The sequence below is a fragment of the Colossoma macropomum genome, unplaced genomic scaffold (assembly GCF_904425465.1).
Source record: "Colossoma macropomum unplaced genomic scaffold, Colossoma_macropomum, whole genome shotgun sequence".
NCBI classification, from domain to species: domain Eukaryota; kingdom Metazoa; phylum Chordata; class Actinopteri; order Characiformes; family Serrasalmidae; genus Colossoma; species Colossoma macropomum.
In genome coordinates, this window is record NW_023494787.1 from 28870670 (window position 1) to 28888066 (window position 17397).

The window sequence follows — 17397 nt, forward strand, 5'->3', positions numbered from 1 at the left end:
TGACATTACAAGCTAAGCCATTTCATTTCAAGAGTATAAAACAAAACATTACCAAGTTTTGTTCCCAGTCAATCCCAGTGAAGACTTTTCAACATGGATGGGAGAGAACTCATTTTCAAAGGGAAGCAAGATGTCAATCTGATAAACAGTAAATCAAAAGCAAGGCAGATTCAGATAATAAACTCCACTCCTTTTTTGAGGAACATTACCATGAGTTTTCTTAACATGAGTGTTTTTTACCTGACTTTTAAAACTCGAAGTGATTTTTGGAGTTGGATATGTATCCCACAACTCTCTCTTCATTCTGTAAAAAAAAGTGAAAACGGCTGTCATTTAACTATCATCTACAGGTCCAGTTGAATTTACCTTAATCAATCAAATTAGCTTGGCCTCAGGACGTATGAGCAAATAGGCATGAGTATCTCACCAAACAAAGCACTATATCATTACATGAATGTGAGGGTGGGTGGGCACACACAAGGATATTAGAAGTGAAAGTGGTCTTACTTGTTGTAACAGCAGAAAGTGGTGGATATAAAGATGATCAGAATGATGCATAAGATGGGAATTAATATCTTGAGAACAGTCTTTCTGGATACAGCTGTGGGTGCACAAACATGTAACCCAGTTAGATACACAATCATTTTTCAGTACGTGGTTTAATGAGAGTCTTACTTATGAAAACTTACGTGTTTTAAACTCATATGGTTGACTATAGTCGCTGAACCTCGAATTCTGGTTGTAGTCTGTGCTCACTCTTACCATTACGACATAATCGGAGTTGGGCTGAAGGTTTCTACTCACAATCTCATATTCAGTTCGTCCTTTTTCCAAAGGTATCACCTGTGTGGACTAATGAAAAATGAATCATTTCCTGGGTTTATTGTACTTGTGTAAAATGGTGTGTGTGAAGGGATGTATGCTTATTCATGCTTAACCAGTTCACTTACATTGACTTCGCCTCCTTTAACACCGTAGGTGAGCTCCGTCCTCAGACTATCAGAAAATGGTTCTTTATCGTGATGTGATGTGATGTGATGTGATGTGTAGTTGGTGTCCCAGGTAATACGAAAGTTTCCATTTTCTGTCAGCTTGACTGATATGATGGTTGGTTGTTTGGGTTTGACTGCAAGAAATACATAGTCAGCTACATACTTGCATTATGCACAGTTACCACTCTTGATTAAATACAAAAATCTCTGAAAACCACAGAGGTTGGACACAATAGTGGAAATGGCACATGGATAAGAAGGGAACGGTGATATTGTACATCATGTCAACTATAGAAATGACAATCAACATTTTGATATACAAGTTTTTAAAAGATTCAAAACAGAAGAAAATCCATTTTACATGCACCCTATGGTGGAACACTACAGTCTCATGATGTTAACATGATATACAAAGGTATACAGTTTGAAGATACTGGTTATAAATGTACAAGAGCCTAAGAAAACACTGATTTATATTATTAAAAATTAGGTAACAATAACAAAGTAGTAACTCCATTCAACTCCAAAAAGAACAAACTATGCAACATACAGTCTACAGATTCAAGTACATCTACCTGGATGAGCATTTCTGAGAACTACTTCTTTCTGCAAGGTTACAGATGCAGTCAAATGAATAAAATGCAGATATTTTAGAGCAGTTACCCAGCATTGCCTCAACATTCTGCTCTTCAGCAGTACAATAACTATGTCATTACATATTGGTTTCAGATATAATTCAAATCTAAACATCAATGTCAAACTTTTTATTTTAAGCAAATATCTGCCAATACTGATATAATTTTGACATTATTGTGCATGAAAATATGATGAAATCCATGACTTTTTCTATCTGGATAAATGAACAAACAAACAAACAAAAATAAATTTCATAATACAAAAAAAAAAAAATCCACAATGTTTTAGAAGTTATAAAACTTGTGGCAAATGTGTAAAGTGACATTTCATTTAGTGCTGTTAGACTGAAATAATAGGGTCATGACCACTAAAAAGCCAAAGAGCCAATGGATAATGCATTAAAAGCAAGTAGTGTGTGCAACAAAAGAGTGAGATGATTGAGCAACATGAAGCAACTAATTGACGGTGCAGTGATCACAAAAACAGCTGTTTGGCCTCTGAAATAACCACAGCATTCAGCTTGTCATTAGCTGAACAACCAGCTAGAGATGACACATTACCACTTTTTCTTCCCAATACCAAAAATGAAAACTTGTGTATCATCAGACATTTGATTTTTTTCTTGAAAGTCTACTAAGCTTTAGCAGCTAGTTTTTACTGAAGTACTTTAGCTAAGATGGCTATGTGGACAAATCAAGTGTGATTTTTGTTTAAGGACTAAAAGAATATGATGGCTTTTTGTGCACCCTGTGGAGTATACACTGTTCCTGATGTTCCTGACTGTGCATCATGTGTCCATGTGTCTATATTGCCCCCATACACACTGCTAAACAAATTCAAGAGTGATTTTCATGAAAACAAGGAAAAAGTTAAATGCCTTTCAGGCCCACTGCCACCCAATCTAAACATCATTTCAGCTCTTTAGTACAAAATATAAAGTAATCTTCCTACGCTCTTCTGGAAGAATGTGCATATTGAAGAAATCCCACCCCACTTGTATGGCATCATTCCAAGAAGGAATGAAACTGAAACTGTTTTAAGGCTAAAGATTGCTCTACTTCTTATTAGGTGTCCTTCAGAAATATATCATTGGGTGTTTCTGTTATTATCTCCATTTCCACAAACACACAGAAGACACTGATAACAGATTACAACAGGCTTTTACAACAAGCTTTACAGATTCGACAGCAAAATATAGATTTAGATTAACAGGACAGCAGATAATGCATCACTAGAGGACAGCAGGGCAGCCTAAAGCCTCAATAAAGGTATTGTTACTTTTGTAAAAAAATAATGAGTCAAGTAAAAGTAAAATTACCTTTCCAAAAAACAACTGGGGTAAAAAACACAAAAGTAACAGGCCAAAAGCCCACCTAGGCACTCAGTAACACTTAGAACCGCAGAAAAACTTCTTAGCACATCCAGCATCTATCAGCATAGAAACTTAAGTTTGTTAAGCTCTATTTTTCTCATTTTGATCTACGATAAAATGATGAACTTTAAAAGCCAGTGGTGTAACCAATCACAAAGCATTACAAAATTTCAGCATGACATCATGAAGAAAATTAGTAACTAAATATTAATGACTAAAATAATAACTGAGTAAAACCTAGATTCTTTTCCTCAAAAATACACTTGAGTAGAAGTAAGAGGAATAGCATTTTTGAACACTCAAGCAACATCCATGGTGTAACTGAGTAAACATAGTTAGTCACTACTGAGCATCACAATCATACAATGTTTGTACTACAAGTGTTTCACCAGAACTGACTTACTGCTTTCATCAGTGTTAATGTTTTTAGTGAACAAAAGCTTCTCCTCTCTATACAGAATAGCTGTGAAGTTCTCTGTAAGGACAAAGCCTGGCACTTGGAATTTGCATTCACAGGCTTTGGGTGGGAAACGTTCAAAACTGCATGAATATCTGGAAAGTAGGAAAAGACAATGTTACGCACAGAACTAATACACTAAGAAAATGTTAACTTAGTTTGTCTAAATCATTACTGACATGAAGAACTCACGTTTGTTGTTTGTACGTATTGTGAGATACATTGAGTTTATATTCAGTACAGTGGAGTTTGCCTGAAATCATGTGGCACTTCATCTCTGTATCATAATCGTTGAAGCATGTCAGATCACTCACTGTGGGTTTTGAAACAGTTAACATTGGTCATATAACAGCTTTTGTAATTATTCAGTTAATAGTAATATGTCATTTTACTGATCTGTATTGAGATAAGACTTGATCCTTGACTCAACAGATTACAAGAAAGCTTCTTCACTGAAAGCTTAATTTCATCTGTATTTCAATCTGTGACTTGGTCAGAGTGATATTATCCTTATTTATGCAAATAGGTATGACCGATAATGACAGCAGAAAACTCACCATAAGATTCTGGGAGGGCGAAAGGAATGAAGAGTAGTTGCAAAAGAAGAATTGTGGTATGCATTGTAGTCAAAAAGTCTGTGCTTAATTTCACTGTAAATGACAAGTTATAGAAATATCTTTGATTCACAGTAAGCAAACTTAAATGTAGAATTTGTAGCACATAAAAAACTTTGTAAAAAGAGTCACTGGCTAAAAAAGTATTTTTGTCCATTTCCTGTTAACAGTAGGTCTCCCTCTCTCTTAGGACTGTAGAAGCATAAAAAAAAAAAAAAACTTACCCATGTAGATGTTCTCAAAACGGAGAAACTAAACGAGGAAAATTCACTGTTAAACTGAGGACCAGTGTTTTTATGAGAGAAGGGAACAACAGAAATGAACATGTCTGATTGTACTTCTCTGTCTAAAGAATTGTGAAATGTGTGTGTTTCACTGCAATATTCTTGCTGTGCAGTTCCCTGGAAGCTCAGTCACCACCCAGAAAACTCCGCCTCTTCCCGACTGTTCCCGACTCTTTCTGTTTCAGATCTTTCACTGCTACACTGTAAAAATACGGCTCTGTTTGAGAAGGCTATACTTAACTGCTGTCCATTTTCTCTCTGTACTCTCTTTATTCCTTTTGAATCCACTAGATGGAACTCTTAAAAACTAAAGGAGGGGGAGAAAGTAAACATGATAAGAACAAAAAAGTGTTCTTGTTTTTCTGTACTGTTTTTGTTAGGATGCAGAGGGATGTGATGTGTAAAGTATTCAGGCTGAATTTACAGAAGAACTAGAAAAGTTTATGATGTACTGGCCAGATAAATGTCCCCCAGTCACATATAGATAATGGAGTATTGATTTCTCTATAAGCAGGACCTAAAAGGTTTGTTTGCGTAATCTATACTGCATTTGGGTGTAGTTAAACCATTTCAACTGAAACAGAAAAAAAGCTCATGCAATTCAGACCATGATGCTGAATTTATGGTTTGCAATAATGGTTTCAGGAATAAACAGTGCTGTGAAACTTTACAGGTGTTTTAGGAGCTCTGTTGAAGGACTGGGGCCAGTTCGCCCTGCCCAAGCCGTCCTACCCTGCATGCGCACATCATTAGTATAGTTTAGTACCTACGTTTTTTCTAATGTTTTATTGTTTTTTTTTATTTTGATTCTGCCTTACTTCACGTTTTATACAGACTCAGTTTACTCTGATTACTCTTATTACGTTCATGTTACAAGTCTTATTGCTCAATTTAAATTTTTTCTCAGTTCTAATCTTTTTAATTTGATGGTTCACATTTGTGTAGGTAAGTAACTCAAACCTGTCATTAATGTGAATGAGTCTGCATTCTGAAACGATCAGCATACGCACATCCTAATAGGGTCACATAAATGAACCATGTGCGTCATGAACAACAGACTTAGCAGCTCTGAAAAAATCTGGTTTGCGTTCACATTACTAAGTCGAAGTGGCACAAATGTGATTTTTTGCCCTGATGTGACACAGACCTGATGTTTGTAGAGTTGTGTGGACACACAAATCAGATCTTTTCAAATCAGATCGGAGCCATTTTGGCTATGTTCAGATTTGTTGCTCAAATCAGATTGTTTGAGATGACTGTCCACATTGTTGTTGGCCAGTGATCAGATTGGATTTGTGCATCCAGCCATCACCAACCTATCTGTATGGGTTGCTGTGGTAAGGATGTAGGCGTCGGTACGCTGGTGATGCTGATTTCAAACATGGATGCAGGAGAGATAAACTTGCATCATCTTACCCTCTAAACTCTTCACAATTCTCTGGCATAAGCATGAATCTTTGGTGCTCTTCTTAAATCCCAGCACTTGCATCACACTGGATTTGACATTGTTGTTGTTTGTCGCGTTGCGAGTGAGGCAAAATACAGAAATACAAAATACAGTGTGTCCAGACTGTAAAGGTCTGTAAAGGTCTGATTGGAATTGCATTTCAAACCAGCTCCAAATGTGGTTTGGATCTGATTGGGTGGGAAACTGTGCCATGGTCCAGCACAGTTTGGTGATTTTCCTGTAGCACACCAACCAAACCTGGATAATTAACCTGGTAATTAACTGGTAATTAACTGAGTGGAATCAGGTATGTTTGAGCAGGAAGCCGGACAAACCGGACTGTGCAGGAATATGCCCTTTTAGGACTAGAGTTCCCCAGCCCTGGCCTAACTTGAAGTCAGTGCCAGTGAACGTTGGAAAATCATCTGACCCTTTTTCACCTTCATCTTGCTTGAGAGCTATTCAGAGATAATTATCTTCACAGGGAAGTCTTGTTGTGCTGTTAGGTTTGTTTGCTGTCCATGACACGTGAGATTCATTCATGTGACATTACTGTTTAGGATGTGTGCATGCGAGTGGTTTCAGGACGCATGTTTGTTCACATTAATGACCGATTTGAGCCAAGAACATGAACCTTCATGTTATAAAGAGCGGATTTGGATTTGAACAATAAGGCTTGTAATATGAATACAGCCAAAGTGGCCCAGATCTGTTATGAAAAGGTCTGATTTGCTTGTCCACACAGCTCTGAAAAAATCTGGTCTGTTTCACATTAATGCAAAAAAATTTGATTTGTGCCACTCCAGCCTGGTAATGTGAACATAGCCTAAGTTTATCAAAATATCCTACCAGTAGTCTTAATGCTGGTAGCATTTACTGATGAGGTGATTAGGCCATCACAATATCCTACCTATTGTTTTAATGTGGGTAACATTTTCTGGTAAGGTCATTTAGGCTATCACAATATCTTACCTAAAGTTTTATGTAGTGAGCAAGCTATAAATATGCACTATGGATGGACATGTTGACAAAGTAGGACTATTTGTCAGTCAAAACTTGACTTACATATGCTGGCTGAAACACAAATGGCTTCAATTTTTTTCATATTTTGCATCATTTGGGTTGTAGAGTTCATCATGTCACTGCCTATGTAATATGCTGCATAGCCATTTATGATTGACCTCAAGACTGAAAGTTAGCCAGCATAGTCCTAATGTGAACTCTAGCAGCAGTAAGCAAGTGAAAAAGTTTTCCAACATTTTTTAAAAACTTGCTCACACTTGCATAATGATGGCTTTTATGGGCAATGCAACATGTAGCTACATGCAGCTTGCTGTCTCGTCTCATTATCAGCAGCCTTGTTGCTGTTTTTCAGCCCACATGGAAAATGGCACATCCCAGCCATCCTGTTACTCCTCCCCCTTCTATGTCTATAATTGTTATACCTGCCCTGTCTCACTTTGACTGAACATTATACATTACTTTGGCCTAATAGAATATCCTGCAATATTATATAGGCTTATCTAACAAATAACTATAGAATATAAGAACCGGCACTGCTTGAGGCCTTTTTTTAATTAATGTTTTTGTGAGTTCTTATTACTGATGGTGTATGATGGTGATGTCTCTGACGGTGACAGACAACTTTAATGTAGTACTTTTTAAACAGAATGTCCTTACTGATGAATAAACATCCTCTTGTCCACAGCACAAACAGCATTAAAATGATAACAATCACATCATGGCTTGTTCCAAACACACTCACCCGTAGTGCTTAGGCGCATTACAAGAAGATAAACGCAGTCAGTGAGTCACTGCGGCCGAGACAGCTGATACTCTGAATGCACACACACACGCCAGCCACTTTAGAAATGCTTCCAAGTGGTGCTCCTATGATGATTTATCATTAGACACTATAGCCTGCAACATGTTCACTGGCTTTCAGCCCTTCATTAGTGGGCAGTGTCTGACCACAAATGTTGGGCCTCTGCTGTGCTTGATAAACTCACACTAGCATCACTCCCACCCATAAAAACTAATGTGTTGAACTGTATAAATGGCAACAGACAAATTGTGCATGACCATATGTGGGCTGCAGACTGTGTAGTATAGTACAGAGTCTCATTATTGCAAATTTTAAAATGCCAGCTGGCCTTTACATTGTTTGAATGGACCATGGTCCAAAATTACAAATTGTTTACTCTATGTTTATTCTATGTTACAAAGTCAGAGACCACACTTTCATTGATTTATTTCCAGACAAAATGGCATTAAGTCAAATTTCTTCATTTTTCAAGGAAAAAAAAACAACATTTTCTTGAACTTCAGTTTTGGAAACTCAGTTAATTTTTTCTTGACTTTCCCCTTGCATATTCAAGTGGATTATTTTGTGTCTAATCTGAAGTATATACGTTATATAGTTGCTGTCATGCAAAAACCTTGTTGAAAAACATCCAATTGTCCTTTTTGCATTTGCATTTGAATATTGCAGTTACACTTTTCATTGTGTTAAAAATTCATGATGAACAGACCGACAGAAATGCTAACCTTAAGTCCAAGCAATGTTGGAGTTCAAGTTACTGTTTTGGAGATACAAGGTTTTGTTCTGACCGCGACTATATATATAAAATACAAACTCTCTTTTTCAAACTGCTCATCACTTGTATGAGGACGGTGAGGAATAAGACAGAACTTGTTTTACTCAGGTCGTATCAGGTAGTTGGACTACTAAACACACCACATTGTGCAATCCAAACCTGCAACTGGGGCCTCCATGGAAAACTTGTGCTTCCAAAACCCTGCTTTGTGATTATAGCACATGGTTATCAAGGTTAAATGATCTAGTTGTTCTCAGTCAGCTCTGTAATGCTTTACCATATTTAGCCGTGTGGTTGTTCAGCCATGTACTCAGGCTTGGAGAGCGCTTGCTGCTTCTCTTTAACAAGAGTAATTTATAAGCAGTCTTGCACAAAGTCTCATGATGGCCCTGGTGTCGTGTCAGAGTTTCTGAATTTACACTGCTCTTTAACACTAAATATCACTACGAACGATACGACACCACTTTTTTCTTTTCCGGTTTTGATACTGAAACCTTGAGTATCAACCAGTTTTAAATTGAGCTGTTTTTAATTAAGGAACTTAAGAAGATCATCTAAAAGTGGGCTTTCTTTCTCAAACTACTAAGTACGTGACAATACAGCACATATTGTATTGATTTATATCACAGTGTATTATATTGTATCAAATTGTATATGAGTATATCCTCTTTTGTATAATAATGTATCTTTGTATCATGACTAGCATGTTAGCTTGTGGCAAATGTGTTAGCTTGTGGCTATAGCAATACATAAGGACATTGCTTTTGTTTCAAATATTGTATTTTTAATGCTGAATGATTTAATAAACAAAGTGGAAACATTAAAATAAGGCATATTTCACTCCTATCATCAAACTCAGTTCTGAATTTTGTGAATCCCCTACAATCTACTCATTTTACACTCTCCTTCCCCAACAGAAGAAATACACAGCTAACATGACAACAATGTGAGTGTGTGCTAGCTGGACCGGATTCATTCTTACTGGCCCTCTAATTTTTCTACTAATATCGGCCAAATATCCAAATTGACACCAACATGCCATCTCTACTACCAGCAGTTAAAAACATACGTAGTTAGACAGCCTGTTGATTTTACACTCAATACCACAAGAAACATGTGACATGACATCCTCATAAGCAATAAAAAGCTTTTTAATGCCTTTCCTTTATAAAGAGCTGTGAAGTGCATGATAACATATAAGGTACATGACAACCCACTTCGTATATAGTGTACATAGTCTCATACACGGCATCATTTCTTATTTAGTAGGATAACATTCACAGAAATGACTCTCCAGACTTGTGTAAACTAAACAGACTGTGACAACAGTTATAGTATAACGCAGTCACCAGCTCTGTCATATACAGTATCATTTCAGGCAAGTGTGTTGTTTACAGTGGTACTGCATGTAAACAGTACAGTGAAATGCCCTCTTATTGTTGCTATATTTTATTCTTATATTTTCATATAATAGTCATGTTTGGCAAAAGAGATATCTAATCTGTTCCCTTCAAGAATCATATATTTGATGAATTTACAGCTTTAACTCATAGACTTCACGTATTTGTGCATGTCTATTTATCGAGGTGCATAGGAATGTATTAGGAAGAATGTACATAAGAATCTCCACATAAGACACCTTTCAGTATATAGTAGTATGCAAAATGTTGGGCACCCCTGGTTGAATGACATGTTTGGCTGATCCACAATTACTGTTTATTCGCTGAATTTAGCATAATGGAAAACATAAAATGTGGCCTGTACAAATGTTATGAGATACAAACATATATACAGTTTATAATCTATGTTTTATTTTTTTCTATAATATGTCAAACTGTAAACAGAAGTAAACAGAAATTGTGCACTATAATTGACAGAAAAATGCCATATTGTTCCCTGTAGATGTATTAACTTATTTTCGTTTAGAAAATCAACCTTTGCATACGAATGTAAACAGCAGTGCTTAATAGAAAGTGCGTAAGTATTCTTTTTTGTATTATATTCATATTCTATATTACAGTGTATTGTACATACAATTTATTATGTTTTATTTTGAGCTGTGATGTCACACCCTTTGATAAGAACAGTCGATTTGAATGCCTGGAGAAATATTCAAAACAGGACCGCAAGGACCTTTCAATGACGGTGCAAGTACCTGCTGACTGACACAGCTCATGTTATGGCAGGCTGTCTGAGCTACAGCCTGGGCGATGTTCTGTTCCAGTTCAGTGCTCCATGTGTTTTGGTCCAAGCTTGGAAACGACTGATAACTATCATCAACTGGGATAATCATGTTGTCATCGGCAGGTGAAGGTACGCTTTGTGGATTCTTTGGAATAGTCTTTGCCATGATCAGATTAATATCATTGTGATAGCTGATAAATGCTTGGTCTTCTGGTTTGTTTCCGTGGTCCAGGAGCTCATTCACGCTCTGATATCCAGGAACCACAACAGTCTCCGTGCTGAGAGGCATGAACTGGGTCGAGTCCACTGACACTGAACAGCCGTTACACGGACCGTAGTCAAAGTCTGTCGGTATCACTGGATCCAGGTTTTTGGACAAAGCAGAGAATGAATTCTCACTCTCATTAGAGGGATAGGCTGTGTGTGTAATAGACTGGTTCAGAAAGGAGGACCCACTGGAGTCTGATCCCAAATAGCACTTGTTGCTGAAGGACGAGCCGGAGCTATTCCCAGATTCCCTTTGGATATCAATGTTGGCTCTGTTTGATTGCACTCGGTTTGCTGATTTATATTCCTCAAGCAGTTCGCACTGAGCTTCAATTCCATTGACGTTGTCTTCCGCATCCTCAGAGACTGTTTGGGCATAAATCACCTGAGAGGAATTGCCACTTTTTCCAAGACTCTGGAGACTGTCTTCACAACTGACACCTACTTGAGCAGTTGATATCCTGTTTACAGAAGAATAGAGTTTTAGAACACTGCCAAGCCCAATATATTTTGAAAGCTAAGTCAAAACATTTTTACTTTTAATGGCACCGATCCCATACCAGGTAAAAAAAAATGAGTCTCATCCAATCCTGTAGCATATATGTTAGTCTGAAATAGCTCACAGTCTTGTGATGTGTGAATTCAAGAGTGTTACAGTAGTTTGAGCATGGCAGTCTACTTTTACATCGTAAACTTCAATTAGTTGACTTAAAAAAATCATGCAAAACATACTGTCTCAAAGTTACTTAACAGATTCAAGTTTAAATTAATATTTGAGTTATAGATCCTTTCTACTTTTCAGTGATTCACACTTCTTCAACAAGTTAAGTCAAACAGCCCAATAATTTTAAATAGTGAAAACTGAGCTGGCAGTACTTGTTCGAGTCAGTACTTTGTCTTGATTTAGTCAGGTTAACCTCTCATTTAACTGTGATTTGCTGCAAATGTTCAACCATGTGCAATGCACTGGTTTCAACTGTGAAACAACTCCATTATTTAAAATGGATTGTTTCACACAGTAATGAGCTAATGGCTGCATACCCCATGGCTACATATTGTCTTATTCACTTCCTCTTACAGTAACAAAGAAATGAATAAAACAAGTCACCCATTTCTGAGAACTCAACTAGCTTCAAGAATCTTTGCCATTCTGTTCAAAAACTGCTTGTGGGCTAATATTCACTAAGTAAGCAGTAACCCTGGCCTAACCTAAATACAAAACACCATCATGGTGAAAATATAAAAAACATGTAAAATGCATCCAGACTTCAAATTTTAGCATGAGAATATGCTATGACACAAAAATAACATTATGTGAAAAGAACTAATGAAAAATTTTAAGTTAATTAAAAAAAAACAACAACAAAAACTATTCAGTTTTTTTCCAAATTAATTAATCTTAACTAGATTGACCTAAAAAACTAAGGCACTATATAAGAAACAACAACTGTAATAGATTAACATTAGTAAGATTAACAGATGAGTAAAGAAAACCAAAATAAGTTACGTTAGTGCGATTTTTATGTTTTACAGTGTAGATGCGCATCTTAGTGCTTTATTTAAAAACAGCTCATTTTAAAGTGCAGTAGTTTTTAAGGAAATGGTATTGGATCGGTATCCATTTCGGCCAATACTCAAGGCTTCAGCACTGGAAAAGAAAAAAGTGGTACTGTGCCATCTCTGACTTTTACATATGTTTTAATACATGTTGAGGGTGTAAAATAAAGTCTCACCACATCTTATCCTTAAAGGGGGCCAGTTTTGAAGTTTCAAGATAGACAGGGGAGAAGTCACTTCCAAATGATGACAAATGTGGAACCTGGTAAAGCAAAAAAAGGCAAGACAGATTTACATCAAATGACTCAGTTCTTTTGAAGGAAAACTGTGGCCATAATTCAGTGTTTCGCAATAGGTGACTATTGCTCAGTTTTGCACACTCATTTTAGACAGGAATTATGCACAACATGAAACATTAGATACTCTTCATTGGTACTGACTGTGAAGAAACTGCAGTGATGCATTCTTATTAACAACATTTTTTTGGCTAATGCTTTAACCCATTAACATTCCAGGTTTATGTCATACAAAGGCGGATTATTCAGCAACTACAGAACTACTAACTTCAATGCAGACTAATGGAGGTTTTCTTAAGTTATAGAAATGTGTAAAAAAACTTTGACTTGTTAAGGTGTTAATACCCCTGTTGTTGTCTGCTCAATGGTCATTACATTAAGGTGAATAAGTTAAGTAAATAAACAGCTAATGTAGCTAAACTTCTTGTGCAAGAATTTCTGTGAACATATAAATTTTGTTTAAGAAGAACTTATTGTTCCATTACATACTTTAAAAACAAGTACATCTTAAGCGCATTTAAATGTACATTTTTAACCACTAAGTTTATTTTTAACATGAAAAAGTTAGAGTTTGAACTGTCCATAGAAAGGTGCATAAATATCTAAGAATGTATCCATGACAGGGGAAATGGAAGAAACATTATGTTGTTTACCGGTTTTTCAAAAATCGGAGCTATTTTCGGAATAGGAATCTTGTCCCACCACTGTTTTATGATTCTGTAATGAAGAAGAGAAAAGAGCTTTAGTCTGATACAAGACACATTATTCTGACAGTTTTTGACTTCATGTTTACATTAGACTATTTAGGTTAATTATAATTTGAGTTAATAATGGACAGCAATGAAAAATAAAAAAGGCAGTCACTATTTCAGAGTTAAATTATATACTGTATCTATTTCAGAGAGGGTATGGGTTTAGTTCCCCTTTCACAGATTACTGGTCCACTGTGAAGAAGAGCTACTGAGAACTAATTAAAATGAATAACTAAAAAAAGTGAAAGTGGTCTTACTTGATGTAACAGTAGAAAAGAGTGGATATGAAGATGATCAGACTGACACACAAGATGGGAATTAGTATCTTGAGAATATCCCGTATAAATATGGCTGAAGACACAGAAACATGTAACCCAGTTAAATACACTGAAACCACTTTTTAATACATGATTTAATGAGAGTCTTACTTATGAAAACTTACGTGTTTCAAACTCATATGGTTGACTATAGTCGCTGAACCTCGAATTCTGGTTGTAGTCTGTGCTCACTCTTGCCATCACGACATAATCGGAGTTGGGCTGAAGGTTTCTACCCACAATCTCATATTCAGTTCGTCCTTTTTCCAAAGATATCACCTGTGTGGACTAATGAAAAATGAATCATTTCCTGCGTTTATTTCACTCATGCAAAATGGTGTGTGTGAAGGGATGTATGCTTATTCATGCTTAAACAGTTCACTTACATTGACTTCGCCTCCTTTAACACCGTAGGTGAGCTCCGTACTCAGACTATCAGAAAATGGTTTTTGAAGAGGTGATGTGTAGTTGGTGTCCCAGGTAATACGAAAGTTTCCATTTTCTGTCAGCATGACTGATACGATGGTTGGCCGTTTGGGTTTGACTGCATTAAGAAATACATAGTCAGTTATGTACATGCATTATGCACCATTACCACTGTTGGTTAAATACAGAAATCTCTGAAAAGCACAGAGGCTGGACACAATAGTGGAAATGGCACATGAATAAGAACTGAACAGTGATATTGCACATCATGTCAACTATAGAAATCACAATCAACACTTTGATATACAAGTTTTTAAACATTTCAAAGGAGGAAAAACTATTTTACATGTGCCCTATGGTGGAACACAATAGCCTTATGATGTTAACCTCCTGTTAACATGATATACAAAGGAATATAGTTTGAAGATACTGGTTATAAATGTACAAGAGGTTAAGAAAACATTGATTTATGTTATTAAAAAATTAGGTTAACAATAACAAAGCACCACCATTCAACTCCAAAAAAAAAAATATAGACCATACGGTCTAGCACTACTGAGAAATACCTCTTTCTGGAAGGTTACAAATCACAAATCACAGAAGCAGTCAAATGAATAAAATGCAGATATTTTAGAGCAGCTACCCAGCATTGCCTAAACATTCTGCTCTTCAGAAGTACAATAACTATGTCATTACATATTCGTTTGAGATATCAGTCAAATCTAAACATCTGTGCAATGTTATTATTTTTATTTCAAGCTATTATCTGCCAATACTAATATAATTTTGACATTATTGTGCACGAAAATATGATTAAATCCATAACTTTCAATATCTGGAATAAATAAATAGCACAAATGAACAGACACAAAAAAATTTCATAATGTTCAAAAAAATCCACAGTGTTCTATAAATTACATAACCTGTGGCAAATGTGTAAAGTTAGACTTTATTCAGAGCTTGTAGCCTGATCTAATAGGGACATATTCACTGAAAAGCCAAGAAGCCAATGTACAATGCATTACAAGCAAGTAACGTGTGCAACAAAAGAATGAGATGATTAAAATGAAACCAATCACAAGCCACTTACTGCTTTTTCCAATATCGATCTCCTTAAACAGCAACGTCTTTTCTCCTCTCCACAGGTTAGCCTCAAAACTCTCAAGAACAAAGCCTTGTATTTGGAATTTGCATTCACAGAAATTGGGAATGACATGAACAAAGCTGCATGTAAACACTCTGGAAAATAAGAAAGGTTTAACGTTATAATAGAGCTTAAGATTTTTAAGAAAAAAAATTTCATACTGTTTGCCTACTAACTGAATCATTACTAATACTCACTCATCAATTGTCATTAGGGATATATTGAGCTTGTATTCGGGGCAGTTGTTGAGTTTTTCTGAACTCAAACGGCAAACCATCTCTGTGTCATAGTCATTCAGGCATTCCAGATCCAGTGAAGGTTCTGAAATTTGGAAAGAATGTTTAAAGATTAGCAAGACAGCGCTTTATGTGGAAGTCTTTGATACTTTGGTAAGTGCCACAGGGTTGAGCGGAATAAGTACTCAAGCTTAAAATGTATTTTCTGGAAAACTGCCCACTAATAGATTAACCCCTGAAATTTCAAAGGTCGGTATTCACTTCCTCACTTGCATAACTACTTACATATTACATTTAAAGTAGCTGCCTGGAGGAAACATATGTACATATGCTCAGAATGAAAATACATGTGCAGTATGCATCTGTATGTGAAGGGTAAACACCCTCCATCAAAAGACATATACTGTTAAAATAAGGTGACATTTGTAATGCGTCATGAGTCATGGTGAGTTGCGCCATTTGGCTCAGCTCACAAAGAAGGCTCTTCATTCTGTAGCAGGTTTTCCCCTCAAAATTAAGCAAGTTAGCAATATTATATGTCATTTAGTTGTTAATAAATCCTTAATCTACCTTTTAATTGAGTAATCAAACAAGAAATGAATATGTTTGTTATCTAAAAAATCACCTATATCGAAAAGTAGTTGTATTGTATTACATACAATGTAAAGGACAACAGGCATTTGGCATTTTCAAATTATATATATACAAAAATGAGATACAACGTTTTGTTGTGACAGCAGTAATATGTAATAGTGAACTTTGTATCTATCCATCTATCTATCTATCTATTTATATATGTGTGTATACATGTATATATATATATATATATATATATATAATATATATATATATATATATATATATATATATATATACACGTATGTCGGAAGAAAACCTTGTATCTCCAAAATGACAACTTTATAGGAGAAGGAAAAAACCTACTTACATTTAATATAAGTCAATAGAACCAGACTTTTTTCCAAATCATTTTGGGCCATTTCTATTTCTCTACTGAAAAACGACAAAAATGGAGATACAAGGTTTTTATGTATTTATATAACTATTAATAGTTATATATATACATAAAAAGTAGTATTTTTTAACATAGGATAGTAGTTACTAAAACATAAACCTAACTATTAATAAGTAACTCCAGGATTTAAGAAGTTAAACTGGGTGCAGTTGTGTTATCCTAGCTTTGACAAATATAAATAATATAAATAAACAGTAGTACACTGTATGTGAATATAAATGACATAAATAAACAGCAGAAGACTCACCATTAGATTCATTAGCTGCTGTGAATCCAGTGCTGATGAGAAACAGGCTCAGCTGTAAGATCAGACTCATGGTGAACAGTGGCTCCAAAGAAGCCAGTGCTGGAGACGCCATGAGCGAAAGCAGAAGAAGAACGTGGAAAAGAGAAACACAGGAAAGTGAAGTGAACTTTTTTGTCTGACGTGGTTTGTCAAAGATAAATGACGTTATATGTGAACGAGGTTCTGTAAAGGTACTGAAAAGTCACCAGGACATGACAGAAACTTTTTTCCCTTCTTTCCTTAACAGTGAACCTAGGTGTTCTCAGGCGCGCTTTAAACTTACCCATACAAGTTGGAATGATGTCGAGCCAAGTGAAGTCAAGTTTATCCTAGTATGAAGCCCTAAACTGTAGGTGTCTGAAATCGCATATTAGTACATTTAAACACAGACTATCGATTATGTTTAAAGAGCATGTAAAATTAAGAAATACATCGCCTTGTCCTACTTCCCTCTTCGAAGTTATGGATTTGTTGGTGTGGGCGGGGTTTCTGGTTTTACT

At 35.9% G+C, this 17397-nt stretch overlaps 2 protein-coding genes across 4 annotated transcripts in view; both read right to left on the reverse strand.

Moving 5' to 3' along the window:
* Window positions 1-4484, reverse strand: part of LOC118805753 — a 36100-nt gene extending 31616 nt beyond the window's left edge. For both annotated transcript variants that reach the window (XM_036566784.1, XM_036566786.1), the window contains exons 1-9: window positions 4296-4484; window positions 4015-4107; window positions 3650-3770; window positions 3404-3552; window positions 951-1126; window positions 690-852; window positions 508-601; window positions 241-304; window positions 53-138 (exon numbers count right to left, since the gene is read on the reverse strand). In XM_036566784.1, the coding sequence (XP_036422677.1) occupies window positions 53-138; window positions 241-304; window positions 508-601; window positions 690-852; window positions 951-1126; window positions 3404-3552; window positions 3650-3770; window positions 4015-4107; window positions 4296-4299 (950 nt within the window). In that variant the 5' untranslated portion in view covers window positions 4300-4484. The remainder of the gene's footprint in view (window positions 1-52; window positions 139-240; window positions 305-507; window positions 602-689; window positions 853-950; window positions 1127-3403; window positions 3553-3649; window positions 3771-4014; window positions 4108-4295) is intronic.
* Window positions 4485-9532: 5048 nt separating this feature from the next.
* Window positions 9533-17391, reverse strand: LOC118805754. 2 transcript variants are annotated; one of them, XM_036566787.1, is made up of 10 exons: window positions 17181-17391; window positions 16859-16957; window positions 15540-15663; window positions 15289-15437; window positions 14159-14316; window positions 13898-14060; window positions 13713-13806; window positions 13357-13420; window positions 12584-12669; window positions 9533-11311 (listed from the first exon to the last, which is right to left on the reverse strand). In XM_036566787.1, the coding sequence occupies exons 1-10, from the start codon at window positions 17182-17184 to the stop codon at window positions 10465-10467; spliced, it is 1788 nt and encodes a 595-aa protein (XP_036422680.1). In that variant the 5' UTR covers window positions 17185-17391; the 3' UTR covers window positions 9533-10464. The 2 variants fall into 2 exon arrangements, with proteins under 2 accessions (XP_036422680.1, XP_036422681.1); XM_036566788.1 differs by having other exon boundaries at window positions 13898-14051; window positions 17181-17296.
* Between the last annotated feature and the right edge of the window lie 6 nt (window positions 17392-17397).